The sequence below is a fragment of the Ylistrum balloti genome, unplaced genomic scaffold (assembly GCF_031769215.1).
Source record: "Ylistrum balloti isolate Yb309-2 unplaced genomic scaffold, AGI_CSIRO_Ybal_v1 Utg369876, whole genome shotgun sequence".
Classification (NCBI taxonomy): Eukaryota; Metazoa; Mollusca; class Bivalvia; order Pectinida; family Pectinidae; genus Ylistrum; species Ylistrum balloti.
In genome coordinates this window covers 1,390,785-1,412,581 of record NW_026782016.1, presented here as the reverse complement: position 1 = coordinate 1,412,581, position 21,797 = coordinate 1,390,785, and the positions used below count along the sequence as shown (strand labels likewise).

Sequence of the window (21,797 nt, the reverse complement as noted above, 5' to 3'; positions counted from 1 at the left end):
CTGTTGTTAATGGCCATATAGTAAATAGAAAATAAAACAATGGCATAAATTTTGGAAATGCTTTTTGATATTGATAATGGTTTTCAGCGATTCTAAAATGAGGCCGTACCGTACACATAGAGCACCAATTGACATTTTGTCCTGGTCAATCATGATTTCGATATTTGCTCATTCATTGCCATGAACTTTGATATAAAATCCATTATCAATTAAGCTTGTTTACTGGACAGCGGGGGCGTAAGACATCAATGAACCAATCACAGAAAATAATTTAAAGGCAAAGACTACATTACTGATGGGTCAATAGGTAGCACTCTCAGTTTTGTTCATATAACAATGAACAGTTTGTAAATGACTATATTTGGAAACGTAATCCGCTCTCAAAGGTGATCATTGGTGCATTCGGTTAAATGTGTTGTATACTTGACTCGGAAGCCATGTTTAGATTCATATGTTTACATATGCGCTGCCACCAACTATATAAAGATTAAAAGAAAACAAAACGTGCATAAGGCTATGAATACAATAATATTCACATGTCATTTGATAGAATATTTCACACGTAGTAACCTGCAAAACAGAAGGAAGGGGGGACCCCAGAGGATTTCGAATAAGGCATATCATCATCTAGAAATGGATTTTTCCGTATTGCATGTGAATGACCTTCTGACCTTGCTTTTAACTACTCCTACATTTCTTGATTCTCTAAAACTAATATAACCTCAAATCTGTCTGCAATATGACTGAATTGAGCTTTATCTGACCTTGGAACGTTTCTTTCATTGCCTTTTAGTTATCCTTTTCATCTTGTACATTGACTCAGACCGTTCAGAGTGTTTAATATCTCCTCGGACTTATTCTTTGAAAAGTTGGTGATATTCGTTTTCGATATGTATATACATTTATTATAATTAATAACATTATTAACTCCCCTTTTATAATATAACAATCATATTACGTCACAATGTAGGTTACTAAGTAAAGTACAGTGTACATGTAATGTTTATCACCTGAAGATGGCCGCGAGGCCTGAAAACGTTAGTGATATATATTTGTTTGTCATGTTAAGTGATTAATATCTCTCTCTCTCTCTCTCTCTCTCTCTCTCTCTCTCTCTCTCTCTCTCTCTCTCTCTCTCTCTATATATATATATATATATGTGTGTGTGTGTGTGTGTGTGTGTGTGTGTGTGTGTGTGTGTGTGTGTGTGTGTGTGTGTGTGTGTGTGTGTGTGTGTCTTTGCCTTGCTTAAGTGACTGTGGAAAGCTCAATTTAATGGAGCGGATATCATTCTTCATTTGTTGATCTTGAACGTTTTAGTAATTTGATTAGATTACTTATAGGTATACAAAACACCTGAAGATTTCAGTAACAAGTTTTTTTCTCTTTATTGAATAAATGTTAGTCCATGGAAAGTATCCTATATCGCAGTACATGTGCGAAATACTTATGTAGAATACTCTTTTCTGGTCCTGACCTCGTCCTCTATGCAATCGTCGCTAAGGACGGAGCTCAGCGTTCTCTTCATTGTTGATGTAAGTGGTGGTATGTAATCACGGGGAATGAGGAAAGTAGACAGGTTGAACAAATCAAGGAAAATCTTGTATCTGTCACTGAAATAAAAGTAATATGTACAAGGCACGACGAAATTTTTCATAGGTAACAGGTTACAATTCATAAATATTATAATGTAATACTTGTGTCCGAGAGGTAGACCAGTATTGTTCTGTAATCCAGACTTAAGATATTTGTAGATATCTCCAACTTATTACGGGCAGCCAGAGATGTTTATTCGATATTAATAAGTAATTACCGTAGTAACTACAAGCTATTTTTAAGACAACGCTATAAATGCTAAATATTATTCATGATTTCTTTTGACATTACATTTATATTCCTAAAATGTTTTGTTCGAATGAACAAATAGACGCATTGTCATGACCTATATACTATGCATCACAGAATCTGTAGAATACAGACATGTCATGCTAACTTTACTTTTTACTAGATAACTGCATCAAATATAGAAAATGTAATTCATCATTAAAAGATTTTCAACGTTGAACAGGTATGTTTTATCTATTTGATATAATATGAGCCAAAAGACCCCAATCAGATAATGCACATCAATCCTTTCGTAAGTAACACTAAATATGATTACTAAGATATCATGTGTCCCGGTAGCAGGAATGTCACGTGTTCTTGCATGTGACACGATATACGTTCTATATTGTATCCAGTAGACACGTGACGCTGTACCTGATTGTTGAGCGAAGGTAGTGGTATCCAGATGATCCGCCCGTGCCCACTTTACTGCCGATCATTCTCTGTACCATCATCACGTGGTTATCTGCATTAGTTTAAACACTGATTACAATATATGTGATCTATTAAAGATTTCGTAACGAATATGACCTATTTTTTTCATAAATGGTAATACCCTTCCCCAGTTACTAATAAAAGATAAAGTGTTTCGAAAATACACAGATTAGATTTGTAAATAAGCCTCAATTAATTGTTGATTTATTTGCCAACCATTGTATCAATAGCAAAGAAAAACTTCAGAATTAGATTATATTACAGGTAAGTTCATATTCCATGCGTATGAGTTATCGATGATTATATTCATTTTTCTACATTTCTCGGGATTGTAAAAACCGATATACAACTAGATAGCACGTTTCAATACAAATATACATTGAAATGGATTTCATTATTTTTTTTTAATATTCGTACGTTCCCGCTGTAAACATCTCTAGTCTCCAAATATGGGTAGTCGTTTATCCTATATAGTTTCATCTACTTTTCTTGTGGTGGATTGCCAAAAGACATTATGACTCATTTAGACAAAAAATGTTAGCTTTCTGTAGTTCATCTTACATCTCCATTTTGTCATGAGGGAGTCAATGTCCACAAGAAGCGTGAGGAGATGAAACGGTTGGTTGAAACGTGACTCGTCTCGGTACAGCGAAATCATCAAGGCACCCTGAAAAGCCTTGTGACTTAGTCTCCTTTCACCTGGAGGAACAGTTAATTAAACATTATCATATATATCATATATATACTGCGAACGATAAAGTTATCTCCCCTTCTCTTATGTTTTATGTATGACGTCATAATTTCGTTAACAAGACATTGTAATAAATGTATCGCCTGAACATGGCCGTAAGACCTGAAAACGTTAGCGGAATACATTTTTTCTCATATTTTATCGATACACAAACCATCTTTAAGTTACATATATATAGATATGTATGTACAGGTGTACATATATGTATGCATGCATATGTGTACCATCTGTGTGCATATAATGTTATCGACATTGTCAATTCATACTTCTATTCGACGATTTGTGCATAGTTATCAGTGGAAAGAACAAACAAACATTTCCAAATTTATGTACGCAAAATAGATTAATATTTATCTATTTCTTCAAGCAAACTACCCGCCATCATTCTGTAGGTCTGACATAAAAACGCTGGAAGATTTTGTGACGACGATGATTAAAAGTTAGGCTTAACGCTAGGGCTATCAAACGTAATGATTCGATGTAAATTTATCAGACATAAGCCACTCGCGATGGGTTTTTCATAGATGTTGCTGAATAGAAAGTCTTCCATCGACATCTGATCATTAAGATTTGTGAGCACATAAGGTAAGATGAAGTGGTCCCATACCAAGAGATTTAATATTTAGCATGTCTGCGAGGAAATGGGTTGTTTTTACAAAATTATAATTTTGATTTCATGTGTGTTAAGAAACGGGAGCATTTTCATTCGGTTATTAAATATACTTCTATCAATTTTCAAGATGCATCAATTATATAAACAGGTTTCAATTAACATATGAGATATGAGGTAGTTTGGGTCAACTTTTAACAAATCAAAAGATTAAGTATTGGTCGGGAATAAGTCTGAAATAATTATCATGGTACTTAATGACGTTTTTGCTCTGATGATGAAAGATACCTCTACCGGTCTTCGTATTCTCATATGAAGTTCAGTGATGCGTGTTTACTCTGCGGAGGTCACAATGACCTTGCAGAGTCCTTCAATTTCCCTTTCAGATACCAAGAGAGTAATTGACATGGTCATCAAACATAACAACCAGAATTGGAAATCAAGGACGCGACAAACTGCTTTATTTTAGAATACATCAGCGACAGCTTTCCAACAAGTTGTGTGATAAGCGTGGTGATTTCAATTTCCCTAGTATGAATTTCCCTTTTCTGGATGGAAGCAAATCCTATATCCCCATTCTACGGTGTTTATATGTTGCAGTTGATTCGATATTCTGGGGCGTGTTCCAATTGTCATGATTTTCGTGCAAAAAGGCAAATGACAAACTCGGTTTCGAGAGACACAAAGAAAGATTATGGAAAGTGATAAGGATTTCATCGAGAAATATTCTATTTCTTTGTGCGATATAAAGCTGGGCGTGCTTAATGTTCGTTATCGTATCTGTTGGTTCCGTTGTTGTTTACCTTCTTCTCATTTGGGAACATGACACTTCTTATGTGAATTGACAATATTATCACGAGTCAATGAAGCATATGACGCTTATCCTTCCGGAAAACCTTGTATTATCATCCTTGTACTTTTAAAGGTATCTCCGTGTAAATTTCTCTTTTGTTATTATTTCCCCTTGTTTCATAGCATTTGCGTTTTGAATTACGATGACCCTAGCTGTTCACGGGGTGATAATTCCTGTAAAGAGTTGTCTCTCTTCCCCTATCTTCTAATTAGTGGCCTTTTACCAGAAATAACGCTATTTTAGTTGAATTAAATTTACTTCGACTACCACGAAACATTCAACATTTGTTTTTCCCGATATTAGTAATCTTTGATACAATGGACGTGTGCACAGCCTTTAAAGTGTTCAAATAAACTTCTAATTCCGACATTCATGAAACACCAGTTTATATGATATTGTTCGTCAAAAATGCAATAAAGCGGAATAATTCCCGCGGGTTTGTTCCACGATAGCCCCTTATACATAATACTGTAAATCAGGTTTTTTCCGGTTCATCTTGTTTTCGCTTTATACGCGACGACTGCTGAACGCAAACTCTGCGATCGTGAAACATACCCTCAGACACAAATCTATATTCATATTACATGTGGGATCTATGTCAATGGAATTAAATAATGGCTAATTGACCGTGACAACAGTGGCAATACGAGCTGACGTTTGGTGTCATAGAGATACATGTGACTGTTTTATTAATCAATTTATCATTTACTGCATTAAAATGGCGTTTTGTTGTTACCAATCAGAGGATGGCGAAAATAAGGTCACTAGATAACATGCGAAATCGCGTACTTTTAATATCGCGAAAATAACTGGGTATATGGTATGAAGTATTGGCTGGATGTCGACTAATGGACAGATCGCGAAACGATATTCTAAATCCTTCTGACAAGTTCTTAGTGGGACAATGAAGAATGGTTACCTGACTTGTACAAATTAGCCTTTAATGCTTCCGCTGATTCAATGTAAATATTAAATGAATTTTAAATAAAGGATATAAACTGTCTGGGTGTAGTTCTCTTAAGTGTATTTTCGGTACATTGATACACTTCAGTATAATATGTGATTTTATAATTAATATCATTTATACTACCTCGTTCCATAGCTTTTTGATGTTTCTCCGGATCAAACACAGTGTCAAAACTGTCCTAAAATAAAGAATATCTGTATTATAAACAACGACGTTATTAATACATGACGTTATATACCTCATGAAAATATTACCACATGAAATATATATATATGAATATTAGTATATAAAGAGAGTGTAAGCTATACGGTTGTTTATCTTTACGATTTTTTGTTTGGTTTTTTAATCAGTAAACAGCTGGACAAAGATGTCTCCCCATACCTTTTGTTTCTGATATTCTGCCATTAGTGTTTCCTTCACTTGAGGATCGCTTTCCTCCTGTAATCAAATAAGAAATTTTGAGTTGATAGTCAAACAGGGCAATAGTCTGATACCATCTTCGTTAATTCTTTCTCATACTACCAGACAAGCAAGACATCTTACCATAATAGGTTATAGTCACTGGTCCTTCAACCTTGATATTCCGCAATATCAGGCTGTAAAAATTGATCCTTAAACCTAAATATTTCACTATACCAGGCTGTAAACATTGATCTTTCAACTTTGATATTACGCAATACCAGGTTGTAATAATTGATCCTTAAACCTAAATATTTCATAATACCGGGCTGAAAACATTTATCTTTCTACCTTGTTAGATATTTCACAATGCCAGGTTATAATGATTAATACACTTAGCAATATCAGGCCATTATTAACATTGTCCGTCAACCTACAATGTAAATAGCTCACAAAAGCAGACTGTCAACATTGGTCCTTCAACCGAGATATCACAAAATCGTAGGCTTTAAACATTTGGTCCTATTTCAACCTTAATATATAATAACAGAACGCTGTTACAATTACCTAAATATGTAACTATAGCTGGGTGTTGCGATTGGCCATTCAATATAGCTATCTTACCGTAGCTGGTTGTAGCCATTGGTCCTCCAACCAGCGGGTGACGGCATTCTGGTACCTCTCCCAAAAGTGGAACTCTGATTTCGCCAGTCCAGGAGTTCTTTCCAACCAACGCTTTATTGTGTATGATAAGTAGAAAAACGCAATCTGAACACAGTGTATGTTCTGACGAAAACAATGGAATTGATAAACAATTACTTTGTCATTTTAGATTCTTTCTTCTCCAGTATCTAGTTAAGCGATGAGTAGATCAGGTAAAAGTTTCCATCTGACCATGCATGAAAACATCTAATCATATGATGAATATCGTTTGCAAATCTATAGTTTATGCAGCATTCAACAACAAAATATTTATAAACTTTTCTATCTGTTTAACTCAAGATTAATGGAAAACGGTATTGTTAGAAATAAGCTCATGAATATTTCAGATTTGCAGGAAATTCGTTGATTTTTTTTGGATTAGGATTTTGGATTAGAAAACGATTAATGTAAGCACAGTTGTATTTGCAGTCTTCCACAAAGTGTACGGGGTCTTCATTGTAAAATATCTCAAAAGCATAATAAAACGAAAATTTCTAATTCGGCATGGTTCTCTCTTGACAGTCAGTAGTGAAGAACTTAAAATATAAATACATTGTGTGTTGTACCTACCTCGACCAGTGTAAGTAGCGAGGGACTGGTGATGGAGTCCTGTAGCTGTTCAATGTTTTCGGGGTCATTGAAAACCTTCATGTAATGTTGCTGGTTGTACTTCACACGACTCTCCTGTCACGGGGAAACATATATAATTACTATAATATCTGTGGTAAGTTCCGCCCTAACAGTAATGGCATTTTACAGTTATCAACAAAATACCTATAAACATTCTACCGGGGAGTTGTAAATGAACGAATCAACCTCTCTCGCTAAAACATTTAATTATCTGTGAACATGTATAATACATATCATATAAATTTACGGAACATCTCTTACCTCTTTTAGACCAAGTTTATTTTCAATCAAGCGGAATTGTAGACTTTGAAATCCAGAGGCAGTGGCAAGATGTGTTCTGTAAAAAAAATCATCAAATTAGAAAATCGTCCCAAATCAATCAGTAGGTATGATAAAAAGAAAGAAATACTGACATGTCAACAGAATATGTATTTATTCTCAAATGCGATAAAACAAGGGCAAGCTTGAGCAAATTAAGGCTTTACACGTAGTCCCTGGAAATTTTACAAAAGATAAGAAAGATAAGTGAATCGTATTTTTATTTACTTGTACTTTAGAGTTAGATACATTAGAGCCAAACAATGCATCATACAGCTGCTTGGTCCTTTTAGAACTCGCCAGTGATGTTAATGGCTTAGATTTAAAGGCAACTAAGGAAAATCTAAAATCTTCAAAAGAAATATATATCAGTAATTTCGTAATTTTCATTTATCTGATGTTTAAGGGGAATTAGACCGTGTCTTTCGGATGGATAAGTGTATTCATCGAAGACAACCACCGATCAATCGAAATGAGTCTATTCTATGCCTTATATAGTAGATTTCTATCCCCTAATGTTCATCCTAGCGACAGATAAAGCAATACCTAGATTGCGTGTCCTGACACATGAGCTTATTGAATTTTCACTAGGGATACTACTCTCTGCTTGACAAAGCTTTCACGGAGTCGCAGTAAAAACTTTTCTTTCTTTCATTTGTCATTATCTTATGACCGGATGGAGTGTAATATTTCAGCGTACCTCCTTAATTACCATCACTTAGCTGTATTCATATGACTGAAGCTATTGTGAGGAAATCAACCTACGCGAAACGCACACAAAACTGTTACGGTATAGCAAAATGATGAAATACAACTATATCACATAGTTGTGTCGTCCTTCTGGAACTCATCTGTGAAGCTATGAAAGCCTGAATTGTTGAAACATGGGAGGCGAAAGAGGGAAGTAGCCGATAGACAGATGGGAGTTAGGGTTGCACTAGCCTGTAATTCAATGTTCAATGACCGATGACATCAAAAGAAATCCTAGTACACGTGTAGCATCGAGGGTGTGGCTACAAAAGCGTATTCCTGCCACGTTGTGTTTTATTTTATCTCGAAATATCGAGATGCGAGTTAGTAATCCGAAATTTTGATATATTAACCCGAAATTTCGAGATAGCAACGCGAAATTTCGATTCACTAACTCAAAATTTCGAGTTGCTATATCAAAATTTCGGGTTAATATCTCAAAATTCCGGATTACTAACTCAAAATTTCGCATTACTAACTCGAAATTAAAAAATAATTTCGAGTTAGTACCTCGAAATTTCGAGTTAAAATAAAACACAACATGGCCGGAATACGCTTCCGCATGCGGCCAACTTCAAGGGCTAATTCTAACTGCAAACAGTCTTACCACGTGCAAATCCAGATATCTTTTTATAGCAAAGTTATATCACATACAATCTTTTTTAAAAACTAAAGTTTGATTTAAGAGAAGGAAAAATATAAACAAAGGTAATGGTGTAGTAGCTTGTTCTATTCAATCAAAGCACTATGACTGACAGACAATTTATTTCCCTCCATGCCAATGCCAGGACAAGGACGAGTGGAAAATAACGTGACCTGGGTTATTTATTTTGCAATGGAATTTACTTAACCAGTCAGCTTACAATACAGCATTACTACGCAGTGTGTGACCCAATTTTATAAAGCTGAGTACTTTACAAGGTGCTACTTGACACAGGTATTTGCATTCTCGGACCATTGTCTAGAGACCTTTAACTAGTTGTTGAATAAGACAACAGACTAAAACGATCAACCTATAGTCATACAGTGTACCGGGTTGTACACAATTTAAAAGGATCAAAGAGTCACATTTTTACCTCATAAATGGACACTCAAGATTACAGACTGATTTCGTTGGTAATCGTGTGATAATATGAAAAACATGTTGGTCAAGTATGAATGTCCGGTATTTGTTTGGTGATACTGACCAGTATACATTATTTAGTAAACATATAGCGTAGTTGTACGAATTGAACGATTCACTGGAAAGCAATATAAACGTTTATGCATATGAAAAATAATGAAAATATTACCTAACGTTGGATTTTGTTTTATCTACTTAAGACTTGGTTCAGCCTCAAAGACGCATGTCGTTGGGTAATAATAAAAAAAACTCCTAACTAGTCTTAATCTTACCGAAATTCTAAAAAGTCTAGCGGTGTCATTGTCTCCAGGATAAGAAACTGGTCAACCAATAACTAAAAACAGAAGAAATGACAAACGAGAAACTAGTCATATTTCATGCCTCTTTAAAATCATGAAGTTATGTATCAAGGCGTTATATTTTCTCTTAAATCTTTTCCATTGAAGTCACTAGCAACAAAAAGTGAAATTAAATAGTAGGTGTAAAATGTGGAAAGTCAATATCTTTTTATTTAAGATGAACAATATACAGTATGTTGTAAACACATGAGATTCCTTTACCAGAGATAAGATTCTCTTTTATATTCCTAAAATAGGAAAATACGCCTCCAAATTTCCATATGACATATATGAAATATTAAACGATTTATATGAGATAGTTTACAACTTTTTTGAATGCTCTAAATGTTTAACTGATTCACAATATAAATGCCTCATAAATATGTAAGATATCTGAAGTACGATCAAATTGTAATCACTTTCTTAGGAACGTGTAAGATATGAAAATTGCCATTTCCTATTATTTAGATGTATTAAGATATATTCCATAAAGAGTATGTATTATTTAATGGAAAAAAATCTTTTATGATAAATATCTTAACTAAGCAAATATGGTGAACATTACCTGAAAAAAATATAAGCTAGTTTAATTTATTCTTTTGTGAGGTAGCACAAGCAACAAGTATTTCATTCGCATTTACCTTTAGTATCAGTGTAATGCGGCCAAGTTGGTTGTTGATGTGTCGTGTTTTACCTTCATCCAGTACCTGAAACAAACATTGTACAAACTTGTTGACCGATTTGATCGCATGGTTGCCTGTTGGATATTGTCAGTAAATGTAAAATATCGCTTTTTATCACAGTCTCTGTCTTTACAGTATGAGATACGGACACATCGCTTTCAGATCTTAATGAGACCATGTCGAGACAAATCTGATGTTGCCTACTGCTTCATTAATGCTGTTATGCAATAAGTTTGTCTTGATATTGTTCATGGCTTTCAAGCAATGAACTTACCGGTGCTGTGAAAATGTCTCGCACAGAGTCCAGCTCAAACAGAATCTGCTTGAACCATAATTCATACGCTGAAATGGTAAATAATGAATAAAGAAATCTAAATATCCGAAAATATAAATGCAACAGAAAAAATATGTTCTTGTCTCTTTCTTACCTCATGTATACGCAACATAATCTACCAGTTTCATTTTTGGAAGCAACATTTCAAAACGTCCACGTTAGAACCTTTGTTGATGTACCTTGCCTTTTTCGAAATTCTATTTGCTGACAATAACCTTCCAATTATAAGATGAACTGAACTCGGCGCTTTTTACCTTGGTGTGTTATGATAAACAGATGTTCGTCATGTACCGGCTTTCCCGCCTCTGCACTGGTCATAGTCTGGCATTTCAACAGACCCGACAACTAAATATTCAAAAAATATATAAATATGGCAACAATTAATACAAAGTAGTCATTTAAAATTTTTAGATGTATAATTGTGCGTTATGTAAATTTAATCAAGATATAACTACAGTCGATCCTCGTTATCTCAAACTCGTATAACTCAAAGACCCCGTTTAATTTGAAGCATTTCGTCGGTCTCTGTCTAACTTTACACTGAACATTCGAACTCAATCAAATGAAACACTCGGTTATCTCGAAATGTTCCCGCCAAGTTCGAGATAACAAGGTTTGATTGTACTTATTTTTGAAAAAGCAATTTTACTTTGCTTAGACAATAATTGCACGATAAAGTGTAGCTCATACAACACAACACAAAAGTGTATTGTTGATACAGGTGTTCTTAGTATCTATCATAGATGCTACAAAGTATGGCTATATGGTTCAACATGTTGGCTACCATGTCCAAACGCATATAAATATATATATGTAAACAGCAGACACACACGTTTACATTGTAAATTATTTTACAATGCAATCATAAAAATATTGAAGTTAGAGATGAATCATAGCGTCATTTAATTAGATATAACGTTTTCTAGGTCTCACATTTATACAATTAGCATTACTGATGAGTCCCAAGAGGAATTCATAATATGGCTTCACTGCATCTTAATCAAAACTGAAAGGTGTTATGCGCGTTTGCCTTTTGTACAACCTTCATGAAGTATATGTATCTGTGTATTAAGACTTGGATTTAGTAATTTTTTATTCTGACGGTTATCAAGCTATTGTAGATAATGACTATTTGTGATTAGGATATAAGGTTCGGCCATTCTATAAGATTGATATCACACGATAACGTTTCGCTCGTTAAATAATTATGGACACTTAAATAATTCTGGTTGACATTTAGGTTATATCTATTCTAACGGTCATTTTTCTAATGATGTGATTTTCGTGGTAGAGGGAAATAAAGAGAGTGAAAACACAGTAAGTTTCAGTTATGGTAAACATATTTCAAGAGTGGGAATGATAATGTTTCCAGACAACAGACAGGAGCAGCGACTGAATAATTAACATGTATAATCTATTGGGTATGTTAATTTCTAGGAAATACATATTATCTGAAGTTTCGAGGACAGGAATATTTTATATTCTCTGTTTTTCTGACATGGCCAGTCTACCTCAGCCGCGAGCAGGAAAACCAGGTAACCCTAGTTTTTTTCCATGGTCATCTTTGGTTTTCATACTTAAAGACCTTTTTCACTTTCTAGCATAAATCATAAACAAGCCTTACAAACCACCTCTCCCTCTCTGAATTCACTTAAATGCCCTTTCCATGTGTAATGTAGCTTCCCATTAAAAATAAGGCCTTGTTTACCAATGCACGGTGTCCTGTCGAGACGAGAGAGTTTACAGAGAGGGAAAATATCGCGCCCGACTTACCTCCAGGTACTCCCCGTACAGTTTTGGCCTATCCTTGTTCGAGTCTTCTTCAGCCATCCTGAGTAAATAAGATTATGTAACGTTAGTATTTTTACTGATTCGTCATACAGGTATTTGCCTGAACGGATATGTATGGAAGATTTGACTTACACTATTTCATGAATTCCGTTATTAGTACAAATCCCGTCAACGAATACAGTAATATGTGTGGTTTATAAACGTGTTCAACCTAACGTATTGTTTACCACCAAAGTCTTACGTTGAGTTTGAAAAACTGTATAGCGTTCACAGTCTCCTGGACTGCTTTCTATTGTCAACGGGACATCGTTTTTACCATTTATTCAAATAACAGATACATTTAGTTAACGAGTTATTAATGGTGTCACTTTGATACTGATATGAATAAACAGATATTTAAATGTAATTTACCTTAATTAGTAACATTACAATGTCAAATTAATGATAACATACACTTTAATATATCTATTATGATATATTCCAAGATAACATTTGCAAATGTAGTAACACATTGAAAGGAATATGAGCGTTGGGTTAACAGGTAGTAATCACAGTGAAATAGCGCTTAATATTGATGTTAACTTTTACAATATATTACTGTAACAGGGAAAATTAAAGATGTCATTCATTTGAGTCGATGTTGATACTGTTTATATTCAATTTGTGCTATATCGAGATCATGTTTTTGATATCACAATTTAGTCCTATTTAAATTGCCGTGATCCGTGGCTCGTCCTGAAACAATTTTCATTTGAGCATTCTCTTGAAAAGCACTGGATGAATCGTTCAAAAAATAATATAGAAGTTTCCCCTGTCCACAGTTGTGATTTTTGATTGAAGAAAACCCTGGACTTTGTCATTTGGCCTATCTGTTTCCATGGTAAGAGAAATAGTGTCTAAATGAATAATTTCGCCATAGCAAAAGATACTCCTAGCTTAATATGTGTAAAATGTTTTTGAGCAATTAACTTGAATGGTTTCAGAGCACTAATTCAGAAAAACTGAAATTTGTGATGAGGGTTATCGGTTTCCATGGTAACAGATTTTTTTACTAGGGTACTCACCTAATATATACATAAGGTTTTGTGGAGTGGAGTTGAATGGTTTCAAAGTTGTAGCCAGGGAAGGAAAGTTAATACTAATTTCATATATTTTGAATGTTTCCATGGTTACAGAAAAATATAAAAACAAGAATGTCGTCAACAGCAAAAGGCACAACTTGGACACTTACCTATTATCTACAGAAAGTTTAGTAATTTGAGTGGAACAGTTTTGAAGTTATAGCCAGGAAAGGCCCTCGGACGGACGCACGCACGCACAGATGGACGGAGCCAAAATTAATATCCCCAGTAAACGCGTTTCGCGTGCTGTCTTAAGAATGACGAGATAAAGTTAAGGAAAACACAAACACAATTCTTTTCAATTTAACTTCCCGACAACGTCTAAGTCAGATAAGAAAAAAAATCCGCTTAACTCTGAATACGAGCAATATGTATTTAAAACTTGGCCTTGACTATAAGTGACCTTGTCTTGAAATAAGTTTATCTGGCAAAGGTATTTCTTAAAAAAAAAAAAAAAAAAAAAAAAAAATGCATTTCGTCTCTAGTGTTAAAACAGCATTCACCACACAAATGGTATGTAGGTCAATGTCAAAAACATATTTACGTAAACATCACCGATACCTGACTTTATTTGCTCGGAGTTCAGTTAGTTTAAACATATGGTTGGTGAAAGATTTCAAATACGAATATAAAACAATTTTAAAGTTTTACAATAGTAGATTTGTGAAGACTGGTAAAATTGATTTTTTGAGTGACACTTCCTTCGAAAAGCCTTGGGGTTTTTTCAGTGGCATTAATTATGCTTTCACACTAACTACTAACTGAGCCAGAGGACATTGACAAGTGTATTAAATAGGTATTTAGGAATCCATTCGGACATATAATTTTAGTACCTTTACTGTTCAGAATATATGTATAAACACATTTATTGATTATTACGTATTTATCTAAATGTTTCTTTTTTAAATCAGACTATTTTTTATCAATATATATCATGCAATAATCGAAAGACCAGTACATATGAAACATAAATATTAAAGATCTTTCATTTCTTCTATTTATGAAATACTATTATCTATTGTAAAAAATGTAAATATTCTGTAATAAACATTATCTAGTGTACACCCAACATATCCTATATACTCCTACCTAGTGTACACCCAACATATCCTATATACTCCTACCTAGTGTACACCCAACATATCCTATATACTCCTACCTAGTGTACACACCCAACATATCCTATATACCATTACCTAGTGTACACCCAACATATCCTATATACTCCTACCTAGTGTACACACCCAACATATCCTATATACCACTACCTAGTGTACACCCAACATATCCTATATACCACTACCTAGTGTACACACCAACATATCCTATATACCACTACCTAGTGTACACCCAACATATCCTATATACCACTACCTAGTGTACACACCAACATATCCTATATACCACTACCTAGTGTACACCCAACATATCCTATATACCACTACCTAGTGTACACCCAACATATCCTATATACCACTACCTAGTGTACACACCAACATATCCTATATACCCCTACCTAGTGTACACCCAACATATCCTATATACCACTACCTAGTGTACACACCAACATATCCTATATACCACTACCTAGTGTACACACCAACATATCCTATATACCACTACCTAGTGTACACCCAACATATCCTATATACCACTATCTAGTGTACACACCAACATATCCTATATACCACTACCTAGTGTACACACCAACATATCCTATATACCACTACCTAGTGTACACACCAACATATCCTATATACCACTACCTAGTGTACACCCAACATATCCTATATACCACTACCTAGTGTACACCCAACATATCCTATATACCACTACCCAGTGTACACACCAACATATCCTATATACCCCTACCTAGTGTACACCCAACATATCCTATATACCACTACCTAGTGTACACCCAACATATCCTATATACCACTACTTAGTGTACACACCAACATATCCTATATACCACTATCTAGTGTACACCCAACATATCCTATATACCACTACCTAGTGTACACCCAACATATCCTATATACCACTATCTAGTGTACACCCAACATATCCTATATACCACTACCTAGTGAACACCAACATATCCTTTATACCACTACCTAGTGTACACCCAACATATCCTATATACCACTACCTAGTGAACACCAACATATCCTATATACCACTACCTAGTGTACACCAAACATATCCTATATACCACTACCTAGTGTACACACCAACATATCCTATATACCACTACCTAGTGTACACCCAACATATCCTATATACCCCTACCTAGTGTACACCCAACATATCCTATATACCACTACCTAGTGTACACACCAACATATCCTATATACCACTACCTAGTGTACACCCAACATATCCTATATACCACTACCTAGTGTACACACCAACATATCCTATATACCACTACCTAGTGTACACACCAACATATCCTATATACCCCTACCTAGTGTACACACCAACATATTCTATATACCACTACCTAGTGTACACCCAACATATCCTATATACCACTACCTAGTGAACACCCAACATATCATATACCACTACCTAGTGTACATACCAACCATATCCTATATACTCCTACCTAGTGTACACAACAACATATCCTATATACCACTACCTAGTGTACACCCAACATATCCTATATACCACTACCTAGTGTACACACCAACATATCCTATATACCCCTACCTAGTGTACACCCAACATATCCTATATACCACTACCTAGTGTACACACCAACATATCCTATATACCCCTACCTAGTGTACACACCAACATATTCTATATACCACTACCTAGTGTACACCCAACATATCCTATATACCACTACCTAGTGAACACCCAACATATCATATACCACTACCTAGTGTACATACCAACCATATCCTATATACTCCTACCTAGTGTACACAACAACATATCCTATATACCACTACCTAGTGTACACCAACCATATCCTATATAACACTACCTAGTGTACACCCAACATATCCTATATATCACTACCTAGTGTACACCCAACATATCCTATATACTACTACCTAGTGTACACACCAACATATTCTATATACCACTACCTAGTGTACACCAACCATATCCTATATAACACTACCTAGTGTACACCCAACATATCCTATATACCACTACCTAGTGTACACACCAACATATCCTATATACCACTACCTAGTGTACACCCAACATATCCTATATACCCCTACCTAGTGTACACACCAACATATCCTATAATACAAACCTAGTGTACAATTAAGTGTGTCGTTTCGGCAACAGGGATTGGCTAATTGTTACACACCTTCTAAACATCGGGCTGGCAGTTTTCTCTCGTAAAATATGTGCTTGATAAACGATTTTAGTACTGTGGAAATTTACCCGGTTAGTCGGCAGGAAATTCAGTTGATACAAACAAAAAGAGTTGTTCGGGTACTACAAAATATTATGTTAAATGTGCTTTTGAAAACATCGTTACATTTGTTTATTCAAGTATGAATTATACAAGTTAAAATGCATTTCCTTACACTCAAACAAAAAGTTTCTGACACTGGCCTCAAAGGAGTGTCGAGATTACATGACGGTAAATTCGTATCGTGTTCCTTTGTGTAAAGTCCATTTAAACGATTGTATAACTTTCTTGCTTTTTAAGATATAGAAACAAGAAAGGTTAAAAAAACTGTGAATATTTATGAAAATGCATTGGGAACCGATGAAGACTACAGTAGCCATAAGCCCTGGAAATAAATAGATTTTACAAATTAATTTGACTCCGCAGTGTCGTCTATGACAAGTTTATGCCAGCGTCGTATTTCCAAGTATAACTAAAACACATGAAATTATCACACAATATATATATATATATTTTCAACATTACATACCTGTCCGACTGCATCTTATCCATGTAGGCCACAGTACTCTCCAACAGCTATTACACCTGGCTAGCGTAACGACTATGTATAAATGTTAGCTGGGTACAAAATGTAGTAATGTCCAGTAGGGTTTCGCTCAGTCTTAGTGTATGTACAGTGTGTGGTTATAAATCTGTACCGGTGACAATTTGAAAGGCAGACAAATCTACTAACACGTGAGCCATGACATTACCAGATATCGGTCATGTGTACGTTATGGCTTCTGTTTTATCTGACGCACCACATTTTCGTCGACTATTTATACAATAGAGAGATATTATTCGGACAACAAAATTTGGGTATATCGTGTTACCGATGTCTTATCTGGAGAAAATATGTTTAACCCTGCTTTTCATGTTTATAATTGTGTGGCTTCACACGACTGCATATGAGTAAGTACAGTGTCCGGACAAGACGGATAACGGCATTTGTTCAAAATGCTACACATTCCTTTTATTTAAATTACTTGTCAGTTTGAAAAGTGGAACGAAACTGAAACATTAAAAGTTGTAACATTGCTGTGATAGATTTGAGTCTTCCATTTCATACTCTGTTGATGCTTATTCAATAATTGCTTGTTCTCGTATAGTTACAGAACAATTATAATTAAAATAAAAGAAATGATTAATAAGGACGAGGATGATAAGGATATACGTAAATACCTACAGTAGATTCACTCTCCTCTATTCTGGTGTTTGTTTTATGGCTGTAGGATCAAATCTATTTTGTATGTGACAAGATTTAGTGGGTTTTTTTTTCATTTTCAACTCCACGACAATTTTTTACATAACATTTGCTGTTTGAGTATATTTTTTCTCATGGTCCGTTCAAGATTAATGTGATATTTTCTAAATTATGTAACCAATACACTCCTGAAGATGATTTGCGCAAAATATATTTATGACGTCATAGAAGTTAAAACAACACTGTGACGTCAGAGTGGACTAAATGAATTATTTAAAGAATAATTTACATTTTACATTATACTGAAATGACGTCATAAGAGTTTTAATAATCTTGTGACGTCAGAGTGGACTAAATGGGTTATTTAAAGAATAATTAACATTTTACATTATACTGAAATGACGTCATAAGAGTTTTAATAATCTTGTGACGTCAGAGTGGACTAAATGGGTTATTTAAAGAATAATTTACATTTTACATTGTACTGAATTGACTTCATAAGAGTTTTAATAATCTTGTGACGTCAGAGTGGACTTAATGGATTCTCAGCGATGAAAATCAATAATCTTAAGGGATCGTTTTTTCAAGATCACATTTTTTAAAAACCCAACATATCTCGTTGTAACTGGACTGATAGCGAGTCACATATAACAAGCATGAGTTCAGGACCTAAATATCTGAGTTACTGAATAGTAACTGAAGAATGTCGAATGTTATTGTTACTTCGTGATAATGTCATTATTAAAAAAATTCTTCAATTAATTTCCATGCTGTAACAATTAGTCCATTTGCATTATATATCATCATATATTTAATCTTCTTCAATATATACGTCTACTCGTGTACAAATGAAATGAACATAGGAAGATGCAGTATATATCGAAAAGTAAAAGAAATTTCTGTTCAAAAAATTATGGTACATGTATAAAGTATTTTTTTATCCCAAACACAGATCGGTACTGAAATACTTTTGGTGATTTCGAACTATACTAAAAGGGTCCGTATGTTTTTGCGATTATCGGTAGGTCGTTTAAATGTACAATACTGAGTATTCATTATTGTCTTATAGGGATGTTTTGAATACTTGTATTTCATATTTCAAGCTGTATGTAATGATTCTCATACAATGTCTAGATGATCCAAAAGTCCCGCATCAAATAATTATACAAAATTTAGCCGTTTTCATTACATCTTGAATTAAATGATCTTATTCTATCGACGACTGAATGACAATTGAATAACGTGATACATGTAACCTTCCAGAAATACCTTCCCTATCATAGATCTTATAAACTTAAACATTCATTAATAACATAAAATTATGAAGGAATATCCAAATCCTATACACGTCGTGTGAGTTAATGTCATTTCAGACACGTTATATAAAAAATCTGTATGTAAAGTTGATTTCAGGAAAGTTATATACCATTAATGTAAATTTTTAAACAAGTTTTCAAGCAATTGTGTATCTTAAAATGTTTTCAGACAGGTTATATACCATTTATGTAGGTTTTCAGACATGTTATATAACATTTATGTAGGTTTTCAGACAAGTTATATAACATTTATGTAGGTTTTCAGACAAGTTATATACCATTTATGTAGGTTTTCAGGTAGACTATATACCATTTATGTAGGTTTTCAGACAAGTTATATAACATTGATGTAGGTTTTCAGGTAAGTTATATACCATATATGTAGGTTTTTAGGTAGACTATATACCATTTATGTAGGTTTTCAGACATGTTATATACCATTTATGTAGGTTTTCAGGTAAGTTATATACCATTCATGTAGGTTTTCAGGTAAGTTATATACCATTTATGTAGGTTTTCAGGTAAGTTATATACCATTTATGTAGGTTTTCAGACATGTTATATAACATTTATGTAGGTTTTCAGACAAGTTATATAACATTTATGTAGGTTTTCAGGTAAGTTATATACCATTTATGTAGGTTTTCAGGTAAGTTATTTACCATTTATGTAGGTTTTCAGGTAAGTTATATAATATTTATGTAGGTTTTCAGACAAGTTATATACCATTTATGTAGTTTTTCAGACAAGTTATATACCATTTATGTAGGTTTTCAGACATGTTATACACCATTTATGTAGGTTTTCAGGTAAGTTATATACCATTTATGTAGGTTTTCAGGTAAGTTATATATCATTTATGTAAGTTTTTAGGTAAGTTATATATCATTTATGTAGGTTTTCAGGTAAGTTATATACCATATATGTAGGTTTTCAGACAAGTTATATACCATTTATGTAGGTTTTAGACAGGTTATATACTTATTGTGTATCTAAAGATGTTTTCAGGCAAAGTTTCATACCAATACAATACATTGATAAAGTTTCATGGCGTCAGTAATACAATACAATACATTAACAATTATACAATCCGACACACCTACGTGATATCCAGGTGTGTTCGGTTTACTGGACACTTTCAATGTGATTATTTATGGGTATTACTAAAAACATATTTAACCTAGAACTACAGCCGTATCTGTAACTTTATCATCATGTAATGGAGCTGATGATAAATATTAAATAAAATGATTTAGATCTTTATAAAGTGTATATATATTACTCTCCAGCAGGTGTATTAATTACTGCAATATTTTGCTTACCTTAATGTATTTGCTACAGAACGCCTATGACTCATCATAACATGGATAGTTTTCGATATTAAGTATTGATGTTTTTAGTTTGAATAATGCACAAAAACATGTCTCTTTCTTTTAGATAATGAAAATCCTTGTTTCGCAAATCAGCCTGACAAAATAAATCGGTACGGACATCACTGTAGATCAGACATTCACAAAAATAGGAGTGTAGGATAGAATCTCTGGTCCTCTGGTATGTCTATTCAACGTCATAAATCCAGCAGTGACGTGAAATATGCGATGTGACGTAAGGTTCAGGACTTTAATAATTTTTAAAACATCTATAAATTCTGAGTTTATTTTCTTGGTTAGGCTTATATTTTTATAGCTTACTAAACCGGATAACTGCACCCTCTGAGATGAGTATAACATTAACGATTAATGATTAGCTAATTGTACAAGATTAGACATTTTGTTTATAAAGTCAACATTTTCCTAAAGGCTGCCAAACCAGTGTTGATTTGAAATTTCGAATTTGACTATCGACACGCCATCTGTCGTTTTCATACCGTTAACTAACTATTTTGCATTTCATTTGTGTATCAAATTCATTTTTATGCATTTTAAATGATATTTTAACTTAAATTATCATATTCTATTCACGTCTGAATGACAATGGCGTAACTTATTAAATGTAACCATCCATTAGACCTGAAACAGAAATACCCATTATATCATAGATCTTATAAACTTTCAGATACAATGTCATAAAGCTATGAAGGTCATTTATCGCAAAATGCTATACACATGGGCCGTGTGGGAAAATGTCATTTCCGACACGATCTATATCAGTTGTGTAAGTA

At 34.0% G+C, this 21,797-nt stretch overlaps 1 protein-coding gene across 1 annotated transcript; it reads right to left on the bottom strand.

Annotated features, from left to right (window-relative positions):
* Positions 1-1,415: 1,415 nt before the first annotated feature.
* Positions 1,416-17,674, bottom strand: LOC132546152 (tryptophan 2,3-dioxygenase-like). Its single transcript, XM_060209857.1, has 14 exons — positions 17,607-17,674; positions 12,551-12,608; positions 11,032-11,122; positions 10,718-10,785; positions 10,402-10,467; positions 9,695-9,756; positions 7,493-7,568; positions 7,172-7,285; positions 6,524-6,634; positions 5,882-5,938; positions 5,624-5,678; positions 2,881-3,018; positions 2,260-2,350; positions 1,416-1,613 (listed from the first exon to the last, which is right to left on the bottom strand). Exons 1-14 carry the CDS (start codon positions 17,627-17,629, stop codon positions 1,448-1,450), a joined length of 1,176 nt encoding a protein of 391 aa, XP_060065840.1. The 5' UTR covers positions 17,630-17,674; the 3' UTR covers positions 1,416-1,447.
* Positions 17,675-21,797: the final 4,123 nt, after the last annotated feature.